The 24,389-nt window shown below is 46.9% G+C and overlaps 4 protein-coding genes across 5 annotated transcripts in view; 1 reads left to right on the top strand and 3 right to left on the bottom strand.

Annotated features, from left to right (window-relative positions):
* The window catches only part of LOC6595112 (putative uncharacterized protein DDB_G0277255), a 64,912-nt gene extending 53,136 nt beyond the window's left edge, over positions 1 to 11,776 (top strand). The window contains exons 1-3 of one of the 2 annotated variants that reach the window (XM_026994734.1): positions 8,108 to 8,133; positions 8,800 to 9,362; positions 9,516 to 11,776. In XM_026994734.1, the coding sequence (XP_026850535.1) occupies positions 8,898 to 9,362; positions 9,516 to 11,435 (2,385 nt within the window). In that variant the 5' untranslated portion in view covers positions 8,108 to 8,133; positions 8,800 to 8,897 and the 3' untranslated portion in view covers positions 11,436 to 11,776. Of the gene's footprint in view, positions 1 to 8,107; positions 8,134 to 8,799; positions 9,363 to 9,515 lie in introns of those variants that run through there. The other variant, XM_026994733.1, reaches the window with a different exon arrangement.
* Positions 11,777 to 13,831: 2,055 nt separating this feature from the next.
* LOC6595113 lies at positions 13,832 to 15,719 on the bottom strand. Its single transcript, XM_002020151.1, has 2 exons — positions 15,240 to 15,719; positions 13,832 to 15,181 (listed from the first exon to the last, which is right to left on the bottom strand). The coding sequence occupies exons 1-2, from the start codon at positions 15,717 to 15,719 to the stop codon at positions 13,832 to 13,834; spliced, it is 1,830 nt and encodes a 609-aa protein (XP_002020187.1).
* Positions 15,720 to 16,512: 793 nt separating this feature from the next.
* On the bottom strand, positions 16,513 to 18,398 carry LOC6595114. The gene is made up of 2 exons (XM_002020152.2): positions 17,964 to 18,398; positions 16,513 to 17,911 (listed from the first exon to the last, which is right to left on the bottom strand). The coding sequence occupies exons 1-2, from the start codon at positions 18,396 to 18,398 to the stop codon at positions 16,574 to 16,576; spliced, it is 1,773 nt and encodes a 590-aa protein (XP_002020188.1). The 3' UTR covers positions 16,513 to 16,573.
* Positions 18,399 to 18,565: 167 nt separating this feature from the next.
* LOC6595115 lies at positions 18,566 to 19,544 on the bottom strand. Its single transcript, XM_002020153.2, has 3 exons — positions 19,399 to 19,544; positions 18,943 to 19,337; positions 18,566 to 18,883 (listed from the first exon to the last, which is right to left on the bottom strand). Exons 1-3 carry the CDS (start codon positions 19,540 to 19,542, stop codon positions 18,619 to 18,621), a joined length of 804 nt encoding a protein of 267 aa, XP_002020189.1. The 5' UTR covers positions 19,543 to 19,544; the 3' UTR covers positions 18,566 to 18,618.
* Between the last annotated feature and the right edge of the window lie 4,845 nt (positions 19,545 to 24,389).

The raw sequence follows: 24,389 nt of genomic DNA, 5'->3' as shown, positions 1-24,389 counted from the left end.
CTGGCAGAGCAGGACAGAGCTAATGTTCTTTATAGATCAACTGCAGCATGCAATCACTGAGCCCGAGAGAATTATGGCTGCTTAGAAAAATCAAATAAGAGGAATGGGTATAACAATAAATTTAACGATATGTTTAACAAACTGAATGGCTAATGGCTTGTCCAAGATTTATATTTATTAAGTGTAACCCAAGTTACTTAGGCTAATTATTTAATTGAGTTACTAAGATACATTCCCAACAATAAATCAAGTTTCAGAATGCTTCAACACCTTATATAGCTTAAGAGTGGGATAATGCCCTCAATTAGTTAGATTGCCTGAGCCAACCAATAATTTTCATTAGATTTCCCTTTCCCAAGAGCTTGTAATCCAACATTATCCCACTACTAAACCATACCATACTTATACTCAAAAAGTTGACGCGACAAACTCTTGCAAATTCATTTCTATGCAAATTTCTTGTTTCCATTTGCAGATTGTTTTTTTTCCAGGAGTTTCACTTTCAATTTGTACGGCTACGGCTGTGGCTGCGGCTACGGGTACGGGTACGGGTACTCGTATTTGTATGTGCTTTTTCGGTGCTTTTGTCACAGTTTCTTCTGTTGCACTTGGTGTATTGTCTCTATGACAATGTGTGTGTTTCGAGTTGAGTTTCTTTTGTCTTTGTACGAGCAGCAGCTGAAATTGTTTTATATGGTAAAATGCAATTTGTGCAACTTGGAAATGCGACAAACAACAACAACAACAGGCTATGCATCCTTTGCTATATATTGAAAGTGAAGTCTCTTGCTGCTGTTGCTGTTGCTGCTGCTGCTGTTTTACTCTGTGAAATTTGCATATTTGCGCACAGCTGCTTTTTCTATTTTCATTGGGGACTTTTCCTCACTTGCTGCTGTTGTCTTCAGTCTTCTATTGCATTAATTTCGGCTTCTTGTTGTCGTCCCCATCGTTGCCGTCGTTGCCGTCGTTGCCGTCGTTGCCGTGGCGGCTAATATGGTTGCTCTCAGGCCACAGCAAAATGCTACTGATGTTGCGGCTTCTGTTGTAGCCTCTTTTGTTGCTCATGTGCAGCATTTGTCGTTGCTGTTGCCACATTCTGCCGCTCAGGCGGTTTGTAATTAATGGTTAATTAATTGAAACGAAGTAGCTGACAATCTTAATGATCCGTAATTTGTTATTATGGTAATTTATACAAGCCAAAGCCAACAGCAACAGCAGCAGCAGCCACAACAGCAACAGCAACAGCAACACCAACACAATGAAGACTGATCTGCACTGCCTCCACTCTGCTCTGCGGCTCACTCTACTGTTGTCTTGTAAGACATATACAAATAAAAATTCATTAGCTTCTGATCCGAGTGAGTTTGGATGACGGCGACAATTGTCTAATTGCAGTCACGAGCAATTTATGTACCTACTTCAGCTATGAGTTATATATGTGCCATACTTACGAGTATATCGGATATGTGCTCTTATATGTCTGCCGGGTAGAACGCCCACAGGTGGCCCTAAGAGCCGCGGCAATAATCATAAATTGTGCTTAGCCAAAGCCAAGTCAAAGCAGCAAATAATGTCAGCCATAAGAAATGCCAGAGATCTTACTCCCACTCCGCCCCCTACTCTCTTCTCTGATCCACCATACAAAGTATCTTCAGCACCACTAGCACTGGCACTGGCACTGGCTCTGGCACCACCAGGAAGATGAGCACGACTGGCAAACAACAACAGTCAAGAAATTTGCATCTTGACGAATTTAATGATGATGATGAAAAAGACGCCACAGCAAAAGAAATACTCATAGAAGGGGGAAAAATCATTTTGATCGAGGCAAAAAGAAACTTCAAGGAGCCCCCAGACAGCACACGATGTTTGTTGAAGACATTTCGGGATGTGGGAGTGTTGATGCTGCTGCCGTTCCCGTGTAGATGTTGCACAGTCCGTTGCTATTGCTGTTGCCGTTGCCGTTGCACGTTGCCGATGCAAGAAAATATTTATGAAGATGCCTTTTGGGTGGCATTGCGGAATGTTTGACGTTCGCTGTCTCATGTCAAGTGCTGTGTGTCGTTTGATGGGCAAGTGAAAATATTTTCATTGCACTTTGACATGACAGCAAAACAAATTGCCAGGCACATACGAGTACAAGTACTATCCGATAGGAAAAGACTCTTAGACGACGGCTACACACCTACAACATGACCGGTTAAATGGCAGTAATGAATGGCAGTCAGCCTTCAAAACTAAATACATGGGAGCGTCACCCTTTTGTCTGTGCTGATTAGCCAGAATTTCTGGCCTGGCCCGAACCTGGTCCGTGTGCCCCAGCCCCAGCCTCAGCCTCAGCCAGTGTCTCCTTTGTTTGGCTGCCAAGTGGCGCCTGCAGCCATCACGTCACAGACAACAGCAACAGCTACAACAACAGCAACAATTGCTGGTTTCTTTGTCGATTTGATTGTTGGCCCAAAGCTCACGATTCGGTTTCAATGTCTTCGGCCCGGCGCTCGTTTGGCAAAATCAATAAAGTTATCATGATTTCTGGCAGAGGCAGAGGCGTCTGCGTCTCTGCACGTAAATGCTTTAATACTTTAATTTCTATATATTTTCATATCAATCCAATTCGAAAGCGCCCGAAATTAAGCTGCTGCTGTTGCTCAGGCAGCTGTCAAAATTTTCTGTTCACTCTCGGGGTTGAACGCCCGCCCACCCAACAAAATCAAAGCAAAAAACTGTTCAAAATTCAGGAAAACACAAACTCAATTAACATGTCACGCTTGGGCAATGAATGCAGTTTTTTGTTTTTTTTTTTTTTGTTATATTTTTTGTTTACTCCCAGATTTTGACTAGATTTTTTCCGAGATTTATTTTCTTTGGTTTTGGTTTTGGTTTTTTGTTTCTGGTTTGTCATTATTATGTCGCCAGTCAAAAGCCAATTGAAAGTAACAGCCAAAATTCGTGAGCTACCGTTTTGCAATGACTTAGAACAACAATCAGCAGCAGCTGAAAAAATTAACTTGTTAAAATGCAAATTTTTGTGACTTGGGGGGCTGTCTGCTCTGCTCGGCATTTAGCCTTGTTATTAGTCCGGAGCGGCATTGAGACAATTCCCGTATTGATTTTGATAAATTACTTGTACCCCCAGCGAACAATTGCCAATCATATTTTTGTTCTGTTTTTGTTTTTGGGACTAGGACTGGGTTGGGCTTCTCGATATTGGTTCTGACTTGATGGAGCGCTGCCTTAATTAAGGCATTAATCAACGGCAAAACTGTAACCTCCACTGGCACTGTGGAGCTATTCGATGCTGTGCTCGTGCTGCAGCTGTGTGTGAAAGTCCCATGAAAATTTTCACCCATCTACCAGTGGGGGGCAGGAGCCTTTGGCCGGGACCGGGGCCGAGACCGGGGCCGGGGCCTCCTGTGAGTGTGGGCCGCCAAGATGGACATGTTCTGATACAAGTTTCATAGCAAATTTGAAATTTATTGTGCCATGTTGCTGCGCTGCATGGCACGACAGCAGCAACATCATCAGCTGCAAACTGCAAGCTGCAACAGCGGGAGCAGCACCCACAAGCACAAGGCCGTTAGGCACGGCACTCTCTTGGCCTTATTTGGCGGACAGTATTTATGCAGATTCGCCGTGTGGGTGGGCAACACTTTCTACTCTACAATTCCACTTGCACATTTGCATTCAATCAACCCGAAAAGAAAAACCGAATTCGAAATTTGGAATTTTTGGTTTCAGTTTTTATTGATGCCTGGGTTTGATTGCTTTATGAGCTGTCGCTTGGCATAATGTACATATAATTTTTATGGCCAGGCATAAAAATCTAAGCAGTTGCAACAAATGCATCCGACAGTTGACAACAGCAGCGGAAAGCAACTGCAGCAGACAGCAGACAACAGACAACAGGCCAATCAGCAACATCTTCGTTAGCTGCCTGCCCCTCTTGTTGCAGTTGCAGTTGCCTTTACGGCTTCGTCATTAATCAAATGGAATTGAAATGCGCCGCGTGTACATCACACGCCGTTGTTGTAGCTCTCGATGTTGCTGTTGTGCCTCTCAATGTTGCCCCTCAATGTTTCTGTTGCTGTTGCTTTTACCGCCGAGCAGCGCCCATTTGGAGTTGGCCATTTTTGCGCATTTTAATCATGCCCCGTCTCGCCTGTAGTTATTTGGCGTTTTTTTCTGGCCTGGCCAAAAGAGATCTGCGCCGGCTGATAAAGTGATGGCGATGCCAGCGTTTGCTGGTCGCTGGCTGCCCCTCTGCCTCTGCCACTGCCTCTGCCAACGCCAACGCAGACCGCTCTGGCCAAAATGATTAATACATCTTGATGCGATTTGGTTTGTAACGCAGGCCGCAATAAAAACGTGGCTTTTGATTGACAATGGGGCAGAGCGGCAAAAAAGTTTGAGATGCCAGGCCGTTGATTGCTTCATTAGGCGGGGGCCTCGAAAGTTGGCCGAAGCCGAAGCCGAAACCGGGAAGACCATTTGATTCAATTATGCATTTGCATGCAATTGAAACATAAGCAACAAGTGGCAAAGGCAAAGGCAGAGGCAGACTTCACAGCAGCACAGCAGCAGCTGCTTATCAGCCAAAGAGAGCCGTTGAGCTATTGGTCAATTGGTCAACAGGCAGTGCCACGCCACTGCGGCAGCCGATTGGCGTATCCGGCTAGTATTTGGGGGCAGACCAGACTGGTGGGCGATAATTATCTCTTTGAAAAATGATCGACTGGCTTATGGTCTGCCGCTGGAGAGTGGTCTCACTCGGCTAACGATGACAATTTGCAATGAAGAGCGGGATAAAAATATATGCAGAAATACTTGCAGCTGCATGCTGCAAGCCACACTCTAACACACTGCCATACAGGCACAGTTGAGCCATAACTTTTCAGCTCCCGTGCGCTTTTGATGCGTTTTGTGTGCGTTTTATGAGCGGTTTTCAAATGAGTTTTGTAATTTATGCGGCGCTGAAAAACAGTTTCACAATTCGAATATGAAAATATGGCAGGTCGTTAATATTTGGCATTTCCTGTGCGTAATGATTGAACAAACATGCTTGGAGTGTACCCCCCAAAAGTATGCAATGGCCATGACACGCCATTAAGTACACAGAGCCAGGCCATGATTAACCCATTTTCTTATATAATTATCACATTGTGCAGCCGCACACATTCCGCACTCCGCACTCCACACTGCGTATACGCAACGCAGAACGCCCCATCGTTTATCTCAATAAATGTGATTACAGAGAAGATCATCAACAAGTACCGCTTTGCTTTCCATCGGCTGATGATGGCTCCATTTTGGCCAATCGAAGTGCAATTTGATTGCGGTACGTGAATCCACTCAAAGTCGTCATCTGGTCTGGTCTTGTCTGGTCTGGTCTGCTTTGCTCTTCTCTGCTCTCCTCTGCTCTGGCCTGCAGCCTGACCAGCAGGTTTTCCATTGAGCCGCATTGTCTTCTTTATGCCTCAATCTTCTTTTTTGAAATTTCTTGCTTGCAATTGTTGGAATTATTTTAATTGATTGAGCCAACGCAAGAGGGGGTGTCGTGTGGGTTTTACTTGGCGACTGGTTTTGGCTTTTATTTGAGCCGAGCCGAGCTGTCTGCGCACACACACGCACACGCAAACGCATTCGACGATTGGTAATTGAAACTTGTTAGTGAAGACATTAAAAAATCGTTTAGCAAGGTATTTGGGTTAAAAATGCGTGGAAAATCGTGCAACCAAAGCGACTAAAACAGCAGTAGCCAGCAGAAACAACAAACGGCAGCAGCAGCAGCCACAAATTCAACAGAGAAGAAAAAGCGGCCCAAAGCAGAAGCTGCCAAAGCGTGTGATTTTCATTGATTGTCTGCCAGGAGGGAGGAAAGCCCAACCATTGAGAGAAAATTGTGTAACCGCAATATAAAAATTCCTGCACATAAACTAATCCCAGACGATGGGCCTACCTGCCTGCCTGCCTGGCTTTTGCGAGTAATTCTTCTGGTTTGTCTCCGCTTTTTAGCATGTGACGATGCCGGCAACAATGGTTGATGATTGTGAGGATGGGGAGGGATTTGGGCCTAATCATGACCTGGACAGACCAAAGAAATTGTGCTCAAATTGAAAATTTCCAGTTTCCCTACTCGTGCACTCAAGTATGCAAATAACTAAGCCAACGGGCTTCAGAGCTTGGCTTAATTAAAAAGCCTTTCAATTATTGGAACATTTTTATTTATTACCCACTAGCACTAGTTGATAGCCCGAAACCGAGCCCCCCCCACTCACATCAGAGCCCCCCTTCCGATGCATAGATAGTTATTCAAACATAAAAACCCATCATGCTATCATGTTTTGAAAATGATGCCGCCTCGGGCTGTTTGCATTTGCCAAAATGCGCTAACAATTTCTACGATTACGATTGCGATTACCATGCAGCATTTGGGAGGGAAATAAAATGCAGTTCCAATCCCCTCTGAGACCCCCTGCCAGCACCGATACCCCGTTGCAGTTGCAGTTGCAGTTGCACTTGCATGCATCTTCATCATGGCACAGAAACGAGCAAAGATGGGAAGATGCATGTGCCGGCACATGCACATCCACATCCACATTCACATCTATAGACCACGTCCATGATTGGCTGGCCGCCAGTTATATGAGCACGTCTCGACGGCCGGCCAACTTTCTTTCTGAGACTCAGACTCTGGCCCAGGCTCTGGTGCTGGTGCTGGTGCTGGCTCAGGTTCAGACTCCGTTTTGGACTCCGTCCCGCATCCAAATCACAATAATCGTGCTCAAATTAGTCAATATTTGAGCGCCAAAATGCTCAAACAAAGGATTATTATTTTATTTCATATTTCTGCGAGTTCTCCCCCCCTCACGGTTCTCCCTCTTTCTCTCGCGAAGCGTTTCCCTGCTGTCGGCCATAAAGTATATATAAAGTAATTTCTGCATCTTAAACATGATTATTAAGTAAACTACTAGGCAGGCCGCCGAAGCAGCAACAGCAGCAGCAGCAGGTTGGGCTGTCAGTTGGCAGGCAAATGACCACAAATGATTACGCAGACTTTTCGGTCTTTTCGGTGTTTTCGGTGAAATTTTCAGAGCTTTGCCATATTTTTGGGCAGCTCTGGTCTCGAGCGGGGTCCGATGTTCGGGGGGCGATAAGCCAGGGAAAACACTGGAAAACGAGCTCACCTTAAGAGCCTTAAAAATGTTAACTGACCGCTTAACAAATGGTCTGCACTTGTTGCCGCTTTTTCTCCTCTTTGGCCTGGTCTTTGATCAGGTGTTGATGCTGCTGCCGTGGCCGTCTCCCAGCTAAGTATTTCCAGAGCCCCATGCCAGTTTGATTTCTCCCCAGATATTGCACTTAAAAGTCTCTAGAAGCAGCGGCAGCCCGGGCAGCATCTAAAATATTTTCCAGCAGCGGTATTTTCTCTCTCGTACGCTCTGCCCTTATCTAAAGTATGCAGGCCGGGGTACGGGCTAGAGCTCTATGTACGACTGCGACTACACCAGCAATGCAAATTTGTTAAGTCATTTTTGTTTGTGGTTCTCACGCTGCCACGCTGCCACACCGCCACAGAAACAGCAACAGAATCGCCGCAAGGTCCATTTTTCATACACATATAAGAGAACTATACGATTCTGAGTCAGTTTCCAGCGAATAAATAAACAAAAAAGAGTCAAATCAATTTGACAATTTGAACATTTGGCACATTTGCTAGAACACGACTTGGGGGCACAACTAGATACAGATACAGGCACAGAAGCAGGAGGGAAGAGGCAATAGACCCAGCGCGCCGGACTGTCAGTTCGATCACCTTCGGGGTACACCACACATGAATATATTGTGTGTAATTCTGCAGATATGGGAATATACAGTAGCCAGTATCAAGCTGAACTGGCGCGGCAATGTACAGCACAGGGCAGGGAAATAGGATACTCGATAACTTATTTGATTCTGCGGGAGAGTACTGCAGAGTATTTCGTTTTTTTTTGACTTTATATAACATGTTGATGATCAAATTATTTTATATATTGTGAGCTTTCTGTCATTTTACTTTTATTATACAAACTATAATCCCCACGATCTCCATAATTACAATCCAGAAATACTTAAGAGCCCCATTTCCCTGTGCGAGTACGTACTTTTATGCAAGCCACTATTCTAAATGCCCGGCTCGTTGTGCGTCCGCCTGTCTGACTTGCCAAATCTATGCAAATGAAACAAGCCAAAAGCTGAGAGAAACAAGAATGGACCGCAAAGTAGGGGAAACAGCCAAAAAAAAACAAAACAAAAAAAAAAGAAGAGAAAAAAACTGTCGCAATGACAGGTTGAGTTTGGTTTGAGTTTGGCATTAGCCAAAGTCCAAGTGCGCCTTCGCCTTCGCTTCGCAGCGGCAAGAGATTTACGAGGCGGGCACGCCAAATGTGTTTACACTTTGTCACCCTTCTGTCAGCTTGATTTATTCGTTTGCAGATAGCCAGCCGGCTAAAAAGCCAAGCCAAGAGCGGCTCAAATTAAAATGCAAGTATGGCCGGAATGCAGGCCCAGGCAATGCGGCTAGAATGAGTGAGCGAGCGAGCGAGTGAATGACTGATTGACTTAAGTGGCCGTCTGACAAGTGGCTTTAATCAATCGGTGTGTCAGAGAGTGGTGCTCTGCCTGTGTGTGCGTTTGTGTATGTGTTGGCCAGAGAAATGGAGAAACCAAAAATGAAAACGAAATCACGACAGGAATAACTTAGACGCAATTTTCCTGGAACTTCTTCGAATCCCTCCGACTAATCAACTTTCTTTTATTCAGTCTCTTCCGCAGTTAACCAACACTGACAAGCATATCCAACAAGCATTAGCCAACACTTGTCGACTTAAGGCGCTACTCTGGCGCTTCAGGCACAACAAATGATCGGCACTGAGGATATGTCCGCATCGGCTGGCATGGATATAAGCGAATCCTTTCGTGCCGAGGATCTCTCCAAGGCGGACTTCTTCGACTTTGTCACTGGCCCCGACATGGGCATCGGCATTGGTGTGGGCGTCGACTCCTTGGGCGTCAGCCTGCACCAGCAGCAGCACCATCAGCAGCAGCCCCACCAGCAGCAGCACCACCACAGTCAGCACAACAGTCACACCGCCAGCCACGTTCAAGTGGTGCACCAGCCAACCATCTCCATCTCCACCCAATCACCACAGCAGGCCCTCTGCGGCGGTGGTGCGAGAACCAACAGCAGCATGATCCACGATGGTGGGGGAGGCGGCGGTGGAGGGGGAGGAGGAGGAGGAGGAGGTGGCGGTGGCATCGTGATACCCGTGGGCAATCGAAATGGTAGCAGCAATGGAGGAGATCCCACGTTACAGGGCTATGAGGTAGGTCGCAGATCTTTCACAGCAAAAACTGCAAGAAAAATATATACCAAAAAATATACAAAATTACCACACTACATTGGCCCATCTGATCGATATAGTAAACAACTCCTTGTCTATAATATCCCATATTTTGTGTCCTTTTTATCCTTTCAGTTCTGGAACCAGGACAAGGACAGCAGTCGCCTCGATTCTACCTCCATATTCGAGGACCTCGATCGTTACTGCTGGCAACAGCAGCCGGTCACTGCCAACACTGGTAATGGTGGTGCCACAGCCACAGCCACCAACCAGCCCAGTCCCACGTCTCCTCAGTCGCACCACCACCAGCAGCAGCAGCAGCAGCATTCGCATGCCCACCAACAGCAGCAGCAGCCCAATCCCAGCAGTTCCTCGGCAGCCTCCAGTGGGGCGGGCAGCAGCAGCGACACCATCAGCAGCCTGGACACCACCGACGGACAGATCTACACCCTGACAGTATTAAACGGCGGCGAGCCCTGGCTGAAGCGCTCTGAGGCAGAGCAGCTGCCGAGCTCCCTCGATCTGGACAGTCTTCTGGGCAGCTTTCCGGGGTACATCAAGTCGGAGTATCCGTACGACGACAGCGGCTTCAGCACGGACGGCAAGGATGTGATCGTGAACGGGGCAGATGCCAATGGTCTCAGCAGTATTTCCCAGGGCCCCACACAGACGCTGCCCTCGCTCGTTACGGCCATTTCCATCGCGGGGGGCAATGACTTGGGCCAGCAGTTGGCCCAGTTCCAGAACAACAACAACGACTGGCATATGGCCGATCACAATGCCGAGACGGAGCAGAGCACGGCGGAGTCACTGCTACGTAGCGCGCTCCAGGGTAAGGGGTACTCCAAGGGTCTGCATATGCAGAACGGCCTAGCCATGCCCGTCGTCAAGGAGGAGGATATGCGGCGCCTGCTCTTCACGGACGATGCTGCCGATGCACTGGGCTTTGCCGACTCCACGCTAAATGCCGCCCAAATGTTTGACGAGGCTCAGGGCATGGCTGGTGTCCATCTCACATCCCAGCAGCAGCAGCAGCAGCAGCAGGTGCAACAGCAACAGCAGCAGCACAACGGCAATGCCAATATCATTGTGGACGATATGTTCCTGTCGTTGGAGAACGCCTTCAGCGATGACTTTGAGAAGATCAAGCGCATCGCCAACGAGGTGCAGCAGTTCTGCACCGGAGGCTCTTCGACGCCCACGCCTGGCACAGACTACAGCAGTGCCACCGATGTCCTCATGCAAATCTCCCCGAATCCGACGGCAATCACGACGGCCAATCAGCTCCAGCCGCCGCAGCCACTAAAGCCGGAAGTGAGCACATCAACACCGCCCACGGGCGGAGCAGGCTCGTCCGCCAACCATCCTGGCAGATCTGGCAGTGGCATCTCAAAGCCCAAGAAGCAGTACAAACGGAGCAGCAGCAGCAGCACTACCAGCAGCAGCAACAACAACAACAATCCCAATGTGGCTAACAACAACAACAACAACAACAGCAGCAGCGGCAGCGGCGGAGGAGGAGCACTGGGCGTGGTCATGGGCAGCAGTGCGGGAAGTGGCAGCTCATCATCCAGCGGCAGTGCGAGCAGCAGCAGCAACAGTCCGCCTGCCAACTCCAGTGGCTCCTCCTCCTCGGCCAGTGGCGGTGGTGGTCAGCGGAAAGAGCGCTCCCTGCACTATTGCTCTATCTGCTCGAAGGGATTCAAGGACAAGTACTCGGTGAATGTCCACATCCGCACCCACACGGGCGAGAAGCCCTTCGCCTGCTCCCTGTGCGGCAAGAGCTTCCGGCAGAAGGCACACCTGGCTAAGCACTACCAGACGCACATGACCCAAAAGAACAATGGAAGCCTGATCAAGGGCAGCTCCTCCAAGCACCAGAGATCCAGTGGCGGATCATCTGCGGCAGCCGCAGCCGCAGCGGCAGCGGCCGCAGCAGCAGCATCCATCAATCAGCAGCGGCAGATGACTCCGTCACTGCCTGGGATGATCAGCAATCCGAACACTCCGCCTGGCATCCTGCCCCCAGCCAATGGCCTGCTCACGAATCGGTAGTACGACGGCAGAAGTCCCCGCAAACGAAACTATTTCTTGTTCCTTACTCACAAAACACACACACACACACACACACACAACGACAAAAGCTAAATGAAAACTATATATACATATATGCTACTCGAATACATACTCCTGGAGGGATATGGGGATATCCCATACTCCACTCCGTCTCGAATTTACGTCATTGAAGAATTCCTATATTCAGCTTTCTGTGCAATTCCTATATACCTACTCGAACTCGAACATATACCAACCAACACTCGAAGCACTTCCAAATAAAATACTCAACTTAATGTACATTTTAATGCTTAAAGACACAACCACAAATTAAATTTAAATGTGCCAAATTTTGAAGATTTTAATTAATGCTACTACCAGATAGAACCTACAATTAAACTAAATAGAGATACGTATAAGTGTAATCAAGCTAATGAAGCAATTCTACGCGTGGTGATATCAAAATGAGGCCAAACGCTTCCCTGCTAAAAGAAATACTTACCCTACAACAACCGACGTCCTACGATCCTGACATCCTGAAACTCTTAGAAAACCAATCCACAAACTTCTTCTTCGTCTCGAAAACAATGCGTGTTCTTCCTGTAAATTGAAAGTATTTTGTTTTTCTTAGTTGCATTGCCCAAATTAGCATAATTTTTGTGTATATAACTAATTAATTGATTAACTAATTATATCCAATTAGTTTGTAAACAGCCAGCTAAGGGAATGCCAAATGCTTGAGTCCATGTTCAAGAACACTGACCCAGGGCCAGTCTTTATTTCTTCTGCCAAGAACTTTCCACAATTTCTCTCCTCCCTCAAGAATCTCTTTGATCTCTTGGGCCCCTGCCTGCTCCCCCTGCCAGTGTTCGCCGACTTCAAAGAGGCATTCTTCTTCAGTAGAGGAGGGCACAAGTAAAATAATGATGTATGTATAAAAATCTACAAACAATGCGTTAAACAAACTCAACTTGCACTTGCCATTATTTTTGTATTTGATAAAACACGAGTCGTAGTACGACATACCATAAAACAAATAATAATACAAATAGTGCCCCTAAATGTATAGACAACGTTAAAGAGAAAGAGAGCGTTAGAGAGGTTAAGCGTAGGTTAAATATAACTAATGGTTAATTAAACTGCCAATTATTTTGTGATAGTTTTTAAAAAAGGTAATTCCATTATAATATATTATATAAGTGCATATCTTCAATGGTGTTTGGGTTATGTAACATTTAATCGATTTGTTATAAACTGTGTGTAAACTCTTGTAATACGAGTAGTATTTGTCTTCTAATTTATTGAATTTAGTAGTTATATGTACATACATACGACAGCTCGAGAGCTACTAGCTAGCGAGAGAGAGAGGTCGATCGATCCTTGTTTTATATTGAACCCTAGGCTAAGCCACACACATCAACAAAAAATCTTAGTTAAATCTTTGTTAGTTATTATTTATGCACACACACTCGACACACACATATCCATTTGCGGTTAAGTTTTGCATTAATATTTTTATTAGTATTGCAAGCATTAAAAAATAAAGAAATCTTAAACGTTTTATTGACAATTAAGATGCGCTTCGCTTCGTGTCTGCATTGATCCTGCCTTGGGTTAATTAGTTTCAGCCTCTGCCACTCGTTACGGAGTCGTACCGGAGTCTCTGCAGATTGAAATAATTTTCTCCAATAAAGGAAGACCAGCGCGCAGCCGCACATGAAAGCTCATGCTGCAGCTGCGCATGTCAACCGGAGACGCAGCCGGGGCCCACAGGCAGGCGGCACTTGTCAGTCAAAATCAAAGTACTCGGTACCTGGCTACCGCCACAGCCTGGGCATCAGTGCCTCATTTGGTGGATGGCTGCAAATGCGTGCCGCATGCGCCAAATGGCCGAACGGCCGAATGGGCAAACGGCTAACGCCACCAGCAGCCATCAGCGTAGATTAGAGAAAATTTTTCACCCGAAGAGATCAGGCACCACACGACCGAGACACAGAGACTGATGCCTCAGCTCCAGCTGCTGCTGGTGCTGCTGCTGCTGGTGCTTCTGCTGTTGCGGCAAAAAGTCATTTGAGATCGAAACATGTCGATTAGGGAATTTCAAGAGGCGCCAGTGGCCGTCGCACAGGTGGCTAACATCATGGATGCCGCTGTCGCTGTCGCTGCCGCAGACCGTGGCACCTTTGGGGGAGCGGGAGCCGCAACAAGCACGCGTCTTAATTGCTTTTGATGTTTGAACTCTGAGCCAGGCTGCGGCATACGTACGAATAAGAGAGTATATTTTTGCACAATGAAAATCGGGTAACAGCCACGCTGATCTCGTGGAAACGAAAGTTATCTGCGATGGCTAGTCAAATATCCATAAGCCTGGCCATAAAAATATTAGAGGGATGCCTTCATTTAACTAGCCGCCGCGCCGCGCCGCGCCGCGCCTCGCCTCGTCTGCGTAGTCTATGCCGGACCACCTCCAGTAGCCAGACGATTGAGGAGAGCGCCGACATGAAGGCGAAACCATACCAGACATACTGCAGATCTATTAACTGCATGGCCCGGAACTCTCTGTGGGGACTCAGGTCGAGGAAGTGCAGTTCCCCTGCCTCGATCAGCTCCGAGAAGGCGGTCTGCATCCAATGCAAAGTGAGGCCCGTTGCGGCGAGTTCCATGATGAGCGTGAGAATCGGTTCCAGGAACACAGAGTTCTCGTTGATGGGAAAACCGAACGGTATGTTATTGAAGAAGCAGAAATCCTCACGCATCCGGAACAGGGGCTTCGAGAAGACCTTCTGCTGCTCGGTGACGACCATCCACTTGGTGGTGTGCATCATGTAGCCGTACCTGGTGTTGAAGGAGTCGCGCAGACTTATGTAGCGACTGAATTCTGGCACTACCATGAACATGGACTCGTACTTCCGAAGCTCTGCGAGCCGCCCAATCAGCTCCTCATATTCCGGCTTCCAGGCCACCACCTTCAAGCGGGAGGCATATAAGTCATCGTAGCTGCGATATGGCATCTCCTTTGGCGCCGTGGTCAGGTAGGAGGAGAAGTAGGAGTTGTACCAGGACGTGATGAGAATACCCAGCACGCAGATCTCCAGATAGATGCCACGAACAAGAGTGGGAGCTCGATTTACCTCAACGAAAGACTGCCCCAGCACTCCGCGTAGACAGCTTTCGTGCAGGAGGAAGTCATACGGAGCCACCCGATACCCATGGAGCCACAGAGTCATGGCCAGCAGAAAGGATATCCCCACCAGCGTAAACAGGGTCACCAGGAAGGCCTGCAGATCGAACACTCTTGTGTAGTACTCCGGCGTGGAGACGTCTGCCTCGACGGGCAGCATAAGGCACCAGTTCATCTGCTCGTACGGGTACGTGAAGCCGAAGGGCGGTATGGTGGGAAAGGTAAGCGACATGGCCACCTCCACGGTGTGGTTGCGCACAGCGGCCACCGTCTGCATGGATGGGGCAAAGACAGTCGGGTTCGACGGCAGAAGCGGCTGGACGAAGCTGAAATTGTATTTCCGCTGAAAGACGTCCATGAAGTGGCCAACAGTACCCTCGTACACCACTTTGCCCCGCTTGTAATAGGCTATAACGCGTGGCGAGGTGCCCCCAATAATCGTGGGCATCCGATATCCAAGGAAGTTCCGGAGTCGATTCGGAAAAATTGTCAGTGGAGAGTCATAGGTTCCCTCCTCTATGTGAAGATGGGGAAAAGGCGAGTAGCGGTAGAAAGTGTGAGTTTTCTAGAAGAAAAAGGAAATAGCTCCATTTACTTTAATCCATGAATTTTCCTCTACCCACCTCGTGATCCGCAAATAAGACCAGGACATTCAGTACCGTCATTTTCCAGCAATGCGCAAATATATCAAAGAGTAGTCCTTCACTTGCCGGTTCCGTTTCCATCAGAAATATGACTCTCGATGTGGTCATGTGTTTGAGATTGGCCACCAACGCCTTAAGCAAACCATCGTGCTCCTCCAGCTTGCCACTGCTCAAGTATACCACAGTCACCAGTCGACTGTGGATGCCATTGTGGAGAAAGTAGATAACATTCTCATCCAGCTGCAGCACAGGGACCCTCAGTTCATCCATGAGCTCCATTGCCAGTGTGCTGCCATTCCAAGCCTGATCCGGCACAGTGGCATTCCTGTTCTTCATCAGCAGCAGGTATTCAAAGTGAGACTCCTGCCGTATCCTGTCCAGCAATTGCACAACCTTTGAGCCACTCGCCCCCAAGCAAATCAGACAAAAGCAGGAAAGCATCAGACACGGACAATACATCACGATGGACGAGGCACCACTGCATGACACTGATTGATGCCGCTGCACATTTAAAGGGTTGCTAATGAATCCGCCGACGACACCGGCTAATGGCCAAATCCAATTAGCGGACCATGTTAACAAGTCCCAAATCGAGAAAAAGTCGAAAACCAAAAAAACATATTTCCCCCGGGACTACAAGGCAACAACTGAAATCACGCCTGGGTCTGGGTTATGTACTCGTACAATAACTGTGATATAAAGTAATTGTTAGATTACCATATATCCGAATACCTAATTGCAGACTTTATTCGGAGATACTTTTCAAAGAAAATCGTTCCTTTTAATAATGTATCAAAACATTTCAAAAACTTCATTTTTTCATTTTCTACTTTTTAACTTGATTAGCTAGAAAATTGTTAATTGAATTACATCTGGGCATTAAAATAAAAATTGTATATTTCATATTCAAATTAAGCATTTACATGTTTAGATTAAATATATTTCCTATAGATTTAATATACTTTAATAATTTTAAAGTATTTTGGATTTGAATTAAATAATGGCCATATTAAAAAGACTTTAAAATAAATTTATGTACATATAAATCAAAGTGAATTATATTTCATTTTATTATCGTTTTATCTAAAAACAGAACATTTAATTTTAATTTAATAATTTTTAAATTTAGAACTGGACTATTAAAGATTTTTGTTATCATTGGGTGAGTTGTATTGTAACTCAACAATTAACATTTTGTAACCAGTATTTTATGATAATAATATTAACATCAATTTATTTGAACTTAGCTGTTTTTCTCTGAGTGCAGTTAAATCGAAAATCGATTCCGTCGTACACTAGATTCTATACCATATTTACCATACCTGTCCGAGTCTCACCCTTATTTGATGACGCCAGAACCACATCAGCTCCAGAAGAAACACTACAATTGCCAAAGCCATCATCAAGCCAAAGGCTACCGAAATGTGTTGCAAGTCCATCAGTTGCATGGCTTGAAAGTCCTTGGGCTTGCCTCGATCGACAAGACTCAACTGACCCGCCTTGATCATGTCCGTGAAGGCCATGTCCCGCCAGCGATTGAGGAGACCAGTTGCCAGCACCTCCTGTATGAGGCGGTCCAGGGCCTCCCGGAAGATGCTATTTTCCTTGATCGGAAAGACAATGGGAATGGCGTGAAAGAAGCAGAGATCCTCCCGCATTGTGAAGAGTGGCGTACTGAAGATTTTCTGCTCCTCACTGATCAGCAGCCACTTCTCCAGCGGCAGCATATAGCCATATTGCGTATTAAAGGACTCGCGCAACTCTAAAAACTTATTGTAGTCCGGCTCGAATTGGAACATGGACTCATACTCCTCGATGCTGCTGAAGTACTTCAAAAGTATACGGTATTCGGAGGTCCATACCACTATCTTTGTTTGGGAACGTGCAATGCTTTCGTAGCTGGTAAATGGAGGTCGCCGCGGGGCACTCGTCACGTAAGTGGAGAAGTAGGAGTTGTACCAGGTGGTGATCAGAATACCCAGCACGCATATCTCCAGGTAAATACCGCGAACCAGAGGGGGAGCTCGAAAGACCTCGATAAAGGACTGTCCCAGCAGTCCCCTCAGGCAACTATTGTGCAGGAAAAACTCAGTCGGCTGCACCCGATATCCATGGAGCCTCAGGGACAGGCCCAAAATCAGAGAAATGGCCACTAGAGCCAGGAGAATGAGTAGAAATGCCGGCCAATGAAATACCATGGTGTACAGCTCGCTGCGTGGAATCTCCTCCGGTACAGGCATCATCAGGCACCAGCTCATCAGCTCGAAAGGATACGTTAAGCCGACGAAGGGCCCCTGGGGATAGACGGCCGCCAGAGCGAACTCTGCGCTTCCGTTACGCACTGCCCCAATCAGTTGCAGAGCCGGCGGAATGGCGGACTCATTCAACGGATGCGGCTGCACTAGACGGCAGTTGAACCGCTGCTCGATGCTCTTCATCAGATTACCGACCAGCCCGGAGTATATGAGTTCTCCATTGGTCCCTCGGTACACGATTAGACGCGGTGATGACCCGCCCACCGCAATCGGCAGTCGATAGCCCTGTAGATCTGACATTCGAGGAGGGAATAGCATGGTGGTATTCTCGAGGCGTCTCTCAATGAACTGCAAAATGGGGAATGGCGTGTAGCTGTAGATGGTTTGGGAAGATTCCTGCAACAGATGATATATATATATATATATTCCTCTGGCTATTCTGTTTTACCTTGAAATCCTCATAAATGACCAAGACATTGAGAAAATCATGCAGCCAGAACCATTCCAGCAGCGGTTGCACTCGCATCCTCCGCTTTCTCATCACGAAAAGAATCGGCACGGTGTTCAGCATTCTCAGATTTAAGTGGACAACCTCAAGCAATCGATCGGGGAAATCTTTCACAAAACCAATGCTCAGGAAGTTCTTCGAATGATGTTGACTCAGATTATAGTTCACGTGGGGGATCTTCTCATCCATCTGAATGACGGACACCGGCAGCTGCCATAGGCTCTTTAGCCAAATGGGTTCCGAATTTCCGAGCAGCAGTACAAACTCAAAGTTCAGCTCGCTTTTAAGTTGCCGAAGAAACTGCAACTCGAAGCACTCCCAGCCAGGACTCAGGCAAGCCACGAGGATTAACTGAAGGATCGACTGCTGCCTCATGCCGTGTGCTTGCGGGAACGCTTCTGTGGGAGGAGTTCCTTGCAGCAGTCCCTTTTATGCAGGTCCCAAAACACCCATTTGCCTACCCTCCGGCCCCTGGGACGTGAACAGTGACAGTCATAAATTAGCGCACACAACACGTGAGGTTTTTGCACAGAGCATGCATATTACGAGTATGCCCTTATGAGAGGATATATTATCATGGAGTAGTTTTTATCCATCACATGTATTGATCGGAATAAATTTGCGTATTCTCCGGATACTTCTCTCCGATGGCGCACAGATTCTTATATTTGACATCACGACGCTTGCAGAGCACACCCGGCTTCAAGGCGATTTGGTAGATGGCCGTGTGCTTCATGCCGACTGTGGAAAAGCAGCAGCTCACGTAAAAATAGTTGATTCGGTCCTGGGTAAATTTGAAACCAGCACATCCCACCTGCGTATTGCGTTCCGTCATCAGCAGAACTGGCTTGTATGTCGATCTGGGGATTCGATTACAGAAATGTGATTCAAATATTGTTAAACAATAGGAAAACGCTACCTAGAATCCTTGCGCTCTTCAAGGTATACTGTTTGCTGTCTGGTCACATACTGTGCCTCCTTTGCCCATCCTGCTATCATACTGAGGACCACGTCAACGTTTTTCTTCTCCTTTCCCGGGTAGGCGGTGGTGTCGAAGATACTGCCAATGTTGGGTATATTCGGCGATGTCATGCAGGGGCGCGGCAGGGGCATGCAGGTCATGAGATCGGCCCTGGCGAAGTACTCGAGCTCTTCGGACCAGCTCATACGAGCCATCCTTCCGGCCGGCAGCAGATATCGCGTCACTCCGGTGGCGGCCTTATTCCGAAAGCTATTCAACGCCCCAACTATTTCGTTCTGGTGGTGCCGCAAGTTCACAAACTTACCCGAGGGCTTGCATTGAAAGGTGAAGTTCTAAGAGAAGCATATACGATTGGAACAGCCCAAAGAAGTTACTCGATTCTCATATATCTACGCTCTTCACACAAACTAGGTTGTGCGGTCCACAGTACGGCAGATCGCAGTAGAGGTTGGGGTTAAACTTGAACGCCGCCGACACGCCAGAGATACATCCAGCCAGAAAAAACGTCAGAGTCAGGCAGGTACAGCCTAAGGACATCTTGCTTGGAGAACTTGTAGACAACTGAGAATCCCTCCGCTGGACGGCTGGCTTTTATACCCGAACACTTACTATGAATAATATGGTCTGTTCATTATTCAGTTATCTGTTATGGGAGTTTTGCAGACTTTCTTCGAATTTTGCCAACTGGCAAACTCGCAAACTGTTGGCTACAACGGCACTTGCATATATACACACATTAGCGAGTAAACTGTTAAATGAATCAGTATTCAGAGTTGTTTATTTATCAAAGAACTTTACTCAGGAAAGAAGTTTATAGTAAGAAGAAACACAACACAACAATACACACGTATATATACTAGGTGACAATCCACCCACCCCCATCTTACTTGCTTAAGCAGCAAAAAGAATACCCTTGATGTGTATCTATATCTATCCCGTGTATAGATACTTTGAGTATGATTTAGCGCTTTTTTCTCTGAGTGTATTCAGAGTTCCATCAGTTGTTTATTTAACAAAGAAATAGATATCATATCTGACCATTAGATTGCTATAACATTAACGAGACCATATGTTCAAAGAAAGTGATAAAACTGAAGTGTAAAATAGCAAAGAAAGAATTACTTTGCAAGTCTTGAAGAATTTCCCTTCAGCACAGCACCATTGTTTCCTCATTAAATGGAAACACATCTTATAATCTGCAGATCATACTTCTTTTGCCATAAAGAGATCTCGACAAGATGCCACAGCTCCAAAAAAAAAGATGTATGACACTTAAATTGAATTAAGAAAATAAAAATAATTGCGGAACGCATCGCAGCCATAACTGAAATGATGCAGAAATCTGGTTGGACCGATGGATCACTCTTAATGAGGAGCGGCAGCAACATTGCTCATTATACGAGTACATATTGTATATATTTTTCAAGCACTTGTAACTTTTGCTGCACTCCACTCGATTTGGCAGATGCGTCAGCACTTGACCCGGCCACGGACTCAGACTCCACAGTTTCCCATTCGTAGACTCTGCCCCCTGCCCCCTGCCCCCTGCCCCGTGTGTGTCGTCTGCCAAATTGAGTTGACGTTGACGTAATGCCCCGCCACTTGAATGATTCTCACTCGCTCGCTCGCTCTTTTTCTGGCTGCCTCGTTTTGTCCTCCGTTTCTTTTTATTTTGGTATTTTTGTATTTATTTTTTTATGAAGTGCATCATCGTCTGGGGCCGCCTTGGACGGTCAATTAGCTGCACATACCGAGAGTATCTCTCGGGTCGAGCACAAAAAGAGTGGCAGCGTGGAGAGCTTTACATGGCAGGGCCGCAAATCTTGTTGGTGTCTTCTCTGGTTGGTCTTCCTTCTTTTCTTGTTTTCATCAGTTTTTATCTCCAGTTTGGTTTCGGCTGGAGGTCACGTAGAGTCTTTAATTGGCTGGGTTGCGTACGAGATGACAATTTACTGAGAATTGAGCCTCAGAGTTCATGAGTGCTCGAGCGGATTCTTATAGAGCGAATCTTTTGCAATCCTGAAACATCATTCGAAAGCCCATAAAGAAAACTGAAAATACTGGTTGCTTTCAGAGCACTACTTTCAAAACACCGAGAACTTTTGGTTCTTTACACATCTATCCATCCGCCTGATATTTAGAAGAGATCCTTAGATCCTTACACCCGAGTATGGATTTCTGAGCATTACAACTTCCTGGCGATCATAACCAAATGTCATGGAGGCCCCGTTCCATTCGTTTGGCATAGAGATCTGCGCATGCCGCAGGTAAGTAACGTATACATACGAGTATATGAGATGTGGAGTGAAGTGCGGAGGAAAGCCACAACTCGAACTCGTAATGCCGCAAGTGATCGTACATCCGACTGCTTCGGGGGCTTTTGTTGTCCAGTTGTTGCTGCTGCTGGCCACGAGACATGCACGAGCCATGGCATACGCTCCAGCTCCTCCCCAGACAAGCGTTGCATGCCACCAAAAACGGTAGTCTTTTTTGGGGGAACAACAATGAGGCCGGACCTGGGACCTGGTCTCATTGAAAAGCGAAAGATGACCAAATAGAAAATGGTGAAAATGGCAAAAGGCCAAAAGCGGACTGACAAAATATTTTTGTATATGATAAATGGCACAGTTTAAAGTAAGTCGAGCACTTGCAATTGTCCAGGTCCATGCATCATGCGGCGGCAGGCGGCAGGCGGCACAATGTAAATTTCCACTGCCGCTCTGACCATTTGTGAGTGTTTCTACGGGCTGCCTGGTGCCTGATGCCTTGTGCCTGGTGCCTGGTACCTGGCTAATGGTGCCACACTAACCATAGTCCAGCCATAATCTAGTACATTTTTCGCTAGGTCGTCGCATAGAGACCCAGAGCTCCAGTCCAGAGCTGCCTGATTTATGAAAGGGTCTCATAATTTACCACAAATATGGTCATAATTTTTTTGGCTTTTACTTTTTGGGGGGCTGCTGCTGGTCTCTACTAATGAAGCGGCAGCCGCCAGAATCGGAAAAAGCTCCCCCAAAAATAAAAGAAACCAAAGCAACAGCAAAAGGAGACAAACAAAAAAAGTAACAAAAGCAAAGAAACTCATTTAAGTGGATGGACAGCCGATGGCCACTTGTTGCCATCGTTTCCTAGCAATCAGCAACCGCAGCCACAGTGGTGGAACGTGTCATTCCTAACAGACCAGGACCCGACCGAGCCGTGCCTATAATCATCATCAACATTACCAACCAGCTAGCCGGCCAGCCAGCCTCAGCCTCAGCCTCAGCCTACAATGTGGAGCAATCACGTCCTGGACTGTACTGGACCGTGCTGGACTGGCCAGGGGCCCACTGTTCCAACCATGCTTCAATAAATGTCACTCCTCAAGCTTTGCATCTAAAAATTGATGACAATAATTTGTTGCATTCGCCCGAGGGGGTGTGGCCAGCGCCGATCTGCTCCGATCCGCTCCAGCTTTAGCCTAGCTTCAGCCCAAAATTGTCTCGGACAGACTGGAGCTGGCTCGAAGCTGCCACCGCCACTGCCACTGCCTCTGCTGCCACTGCTGTTTTCAACACAATTTATACAAAGTGTCGCAGTTTTTGGCGCTTTGCATTTGTTGCTGACAGACTGCCAGCCGCAGCCGTGCCGCGCCGTGCCGTGCCCCCTGCAACGGTTTGCACTTTGCCGATACAAAAATGAAGCATAAATTTCGTCATTTTGTCACAAGTCGTTTGTATGCGATACCCTGCCCGGATAGAGGCAGTGTTAGGGGAGGAGCCTGGGCCCGAGACTGGCACTGGAACTGGGATTGGAACTGGGATTGGAACTTGGGCTGGGCTGAGAGTTGATTGCAAAGCGATTTGGCGAATTGTTCCCCCCACAATTCCATAAAAAAATCAACACACACTCCTCTAAGACCAAAACCAAACCCCAATCCCAATCCCAATACCAACCGGACTGGACCGTAGAGGCGCTTTGATTTGATTTCGATTACACATTTTTCAATTTGATAAATTTATTGAGCTCCGGCTTCCAAACAAATCGCCTGCGATGCCAGATAAGAGCTGCGAAACTTAATACACCAAATATAATGAATCCTACAGCATGAGTGCAACGAGTGGCATCTCCAGCTTCTGGCTACCTCTTGGCCATTGAAAAACACATACGAGTATATGGCCATGGCCATAGCCATGGTCTGGCAATCGCCTTGTAAATGGCATCAATTGCGACCTTTTGGCATTCTTACGGAAACATTTCGCTAATGAAACCGATACCTCAAATGTCAAGACACGATCCGGTCCGGTTAGGTTCGGTTTAGGTTCGGTTTTGGCCTGTGGTCAGTCGCCTGCCCTGCTCCTGGCCAGTGGCAACAGCGCCTGCAGCATTTACCACATTCTAGCCAACTTATGGCAGCCATAAAAATGTTAAGCACAAAACATTTGCCACATTGGCACCTTTTGGCCAACAAAAAAACCGCCAGAAAAGTAAGCGAAAAACGATGCAAGGAGCAGAAAGAAATGGAGCACGCACGTGGCAAATGCCCCCGAGGCGAAATTGGATGCTCCTACTTCTCCATAGTGATCGCAGCTGCAGTTCGTTATGCGGAAGCTGAATCCAATCATAATTCGAAGACGGTTCTTGTTTTTTGTCGGTCTGGTTAATTTATGAAGACTTTCGAGAGCTATCAAAGGAATGGTACGACATGTAATTACTACTGAGGTGCGAGAGGTGCCAGAGGATGGCTTAGATTGGGTTACCTATGCACCCCGAATACTTCACTTCGAATTGGGGGTGCTTCATTTTATTGTTCCGCTTTTCTCTTAGTTGTGGGTCATAAACGGAAAAAGATTATAAACAAACCATACGACTTGCGAGTAAATTTCCAACCTTATTGCAAGGAAACCCACATCCTCCCTCGTAAGCATATAAGCCAAAAGGCAAAAGACTCCGTTTATAGGCGCTACTTAGGCAATTGCAATTACTGCCTGACTTGATTATTTCTTTACAAAACAGACAACTCTGAAATTAATAAAAAATAATTTGTTAACAGCACACACTTGATGCCGAAGCAAAGAGATGATGCTGGATGGGACGTGGTGCCCCAAAGGAAACACGTCAAGCAATCATTCAAAGCTGTCCCGTCCCAGAGTAGGGGAGAGGGGGCCGGGGATCGGACCCATGTTGGAGTGTGCTGTGGCGTGGGCGTGCAGCAGGGGCAGCAACAAAAGATCTGTGGACACACATAAACAACATGCGACGCTCGATGTTGGCTGGACGCCAATTTCGTGGTACTCATGGGACCCCAGAGCAAACCAAACATACATACACGTACATACATATATAAACGTGTACGAGTGCACATATGTATGTTCATACGTACTACGTATAGGATACGTGTTTAA

This window comes from Drosophila persimilis, unplaced genomic scaffold, assembly GCF_003286085.1.
Source record: "Drosophila persimilis strain 14011-0111.01,24,50 unplaced genomic scaffold, DperRS2 tig00000000-arrow-pilon, whole genome shotgun sequence".
Classification (NCBI taxonomy): Eukaryota; Metazoa; Arthropoda; class Insecta; order Diptera; family Drosophilidae; genus Drosophila; species Drosophila persimilis.
Note: the sequence above shows the minus strand (reverse complement) of the source record. Positions and strands in the feature narration are given on the sequence as shown.

Coding starts and splice junctions, on each gene's coding strand:
- LOC6595113 (XM_002020151.1), bottom strand. CDS start 15,719: ATGTATTGTCCGTGTCTGATGCTTTCCTGCTTTTGTCTGATTTGCTTG. Junction 15,182..15,239: donor TCTTATTTGCGGATCACGAG/GTGGGTAGAGGA, acceptor TTTTTCTTCTAG/AAAACTCACACTTTCTACCG.
- LOC6595114 (XM_002020152.2), bottom strand. CDS start 18,398: ATGAGGCAGCAGTCGATCCTTCAGTTAATCCTCGTGGCTTGCCTGAGT. Junction 17,912..17,963: donor TCATTTATGAGGATTTCAAG/GTAAAACAGAAT, acceptor CATCTGTTGCAG/GAATCTTCCCAAACCATCTA.
- LOC6595115 (XM_002020153.2), bottom strand. CDS start 19,542: ATGTCCTTAGGCTGTACCTGCCTGACTCTGACGTTTTTTCTGGCTGGA. Junction 19,338..19,398: donor ACCTAGTTTGTGTGAAGAGC/GTAGATATATGA, acceptor TGCTTCTCTTAG/AACTTCACCTTTCAATGCAA. Junction 18,884..18,942: donor GAAGAGCGCAAGGATTCTAG/GTAGCGTTTTCC, acceptor TCGAATCCCCAG/ATCGACATACAAGCCAGTTC.